The sequence below is a fragment of the Geospiza fortis genome, unplaced genomic scaffold (assembly GCF_000277835.1).
Source record: "Geospiza fortis unplaced genomic scaffold, GeoFor_1.0 scaffold27, whole genome shotgun sequence".
In the NCBI taxonomy this organism is placed as follows: domain Eukaryota; kingdom Metazoa; phylum Chordata; class Aves; order Passeriformes; family Thraupidae; genus Geospiza; species Geospiza fortis.
In genome coordinates this window covers 5,898,758-5,900,462 of record NW_005054329.1, presented here as the reverse complement: position 1 = coordinate 5,900,462, position 1,705 = coordinate 5,898,758, and the positions used below count along the sequence as shown (strand labels likewise).

Sequence of the window (1,705 nt, the reverse complement as noted above, 5' to 3'; positions counted from 1 at the left end):
GTCGTGGCCCCGCCCCCTCAGCCCCTCCAGTGGCCGCTCCGGCTGCGCCACGGTGAACGCCGGCACCCCGGGCTGGGGAGGACATGGGGGTGCTCAGGGACATGGGGGTGCTCAGGGACATGGGGGTGCTCAGGGACGTGGGGGTGCTCAGGGACGTGGGGGTGCTCAGGGACGTGGGGGAACACACCCCGAAAACACAAGAGGAGACAGAAGACCAGATCTCCCTACCTTAAAAATGCCCCCCTTCTGCCAGGCGATCTTCTCCATGGTGTCCCCCAGGATGCTGGTGTGGTCGATGCCCAGGGAGGAGACCCCACACACCACTGGTGCCCTGGGATGGGAATGCAGCATGGCAGTGTCCCGGCTGTTCCCCCCTATACTGTGGGACATCAGGCCCTGGGGACAGGCTCAGCCCTGCCAGCTCCTACCTGATGATGTTGGTGCAGTCATAGGTGCCGCCAATGCCAACTTCCACCACTGCCAGGTCCACCTGGGGACACAGGAACATGAGCCATCAGAGCCACCAGTAGGAAATGCCCCCATGGATTGAGGGATGTGGGTGGAGACAGGTCCCTGCCCCCAGCCCTTCCAAACCCACACCTGAGCACATCCCTATTTGTGGGGGCATCACCCACCTGGCACAGCATCCCATTTACAGCCATGACAGCCTGATCCACACAAATTCTGACCCAAATCCCCCCTCCCTGAGGTCCCCACCAACCTGACATTCCTGTCACAAGCTGGAGGCCACCACCACTGACCTTCTCCTGCAGGAAGACGTGGAAGGCCATGATGGTGAGGAAGCGGAAATAGGCTGGCATGCTGGCGTGTGCTGGGTCCTGCCAGGCAGAGCAGGGTGAGCACACGACCCCGGGAGCGGGGGACCCAAGGGAGGGAGCACCCCCACAACCCCTGCTGCCCCACCTTGGTCTCCTCCAGGCGGTTGTAGACCAGCCAGAAGTACTTGTTGAAGAGGTCCTTGCTGATGGGCTGCCCATTGATGCGGATCCGCTCACGCACCTGCACCAGGTGAGGGGAGCTGGGGGTACAGAGCAGGGAGAAAAGTCAGGCACAGCCCCACTGGCCCTTCAAAACCCTCCTGACCCCCTGCCCACCTGTAAAAGCCTGTCTTCAGCCCGTAGTTGCGGAGGATGCGTTCAGTGAAGGCGCACGCTGAGCCCTGAGGAGACAGCTGTGTTAAACCCTTGTTCCAGAGCAGGGGCAAAAACAGAGCCACAGACACCAGCAGTGCCCCCTGAGCCCCCCGCAGCACCGCCCGCCCGCCTCACCTTGCCCTTCGTCCCCGTGACGTGGATGATGTTCAGTCGATCCAGGTCCTCGACCTGTAAGAGTTCAACCACCCTGTGAGACCCCCAGGGCAGCCAAGCATGGCGGCTCTGCTACCAGGATGGGGGGACAGGACGGGGATCAGCCCTTCACCTTCAGTCCGCTCCTCTCCAAAAAGCCCTGCATGGCTTCCAGCTGGGCCTGGGGGTCACCGCGCTCCCGCTTCACCTGCTCCAGGTAGCTGGCATTGGTCTGCAGGGTGTTGAGCATCCGGATTGCATCCTGGAAAGATGCCCAGGGCAGTCGGGATAGAGCCCAACACAGCAGCCTTGTGGCCACTCTGCCCACAGCCCGCTGCACCCTGACCCACCCCTTCGGGTTCAGTCCCCTCGGCGGTGTCATCGGTCACCCCGGCCGG

At 62.9% G+C, this 1,705-nt stretch overlaps 1 protein-coding gene across 1 annotated transcript in view; it reads right to left on the bottom strand.

Annotated features, from left to right (window-relative positions):
* The window catches only part of FPGS (folylpolyglutamate synthase), a 3,738-nt gene extending 2,163 nt beyond the window's left edge, over window positions 1-1,575 (bottom strand). Inside the window, exons 1-8 of the mRNA XM_031057314.1 lie at window positions 1,441-1,575; window positions 1,290-1,343; window positions 1,116-1,180; window positions 925-1,039; window positions 762-839; window positions 429-490; window positions 229-331; window positions 9-72 (exon numbers count right to left, since the gene is read on the bottom strand). Coding sequence (XP_030913174.1) covers window positions 9-72; window positions 229-331; window positions 429-490; window positions 762-839; window positions 925-1,039; window positions 1,116-1,180; window positions 1,290-1,343; window positions 1,441-1,557 — 658 coding nt within the window. The 5' untranslated portion in view covers window positions 1,558-1,575. The remainder of the gene's footprint in view (window positions 1-8; window positions 73-228; window positions 332-428; window positions 491-761; window positions 840-924; window positions 1,040-1,115; window positions 1,181-1,289; window positions 1,344-1,440) is intronic.
* Between the last annotated feature and the right edge of the window lie 130 nt (window positions 1,576-1,705).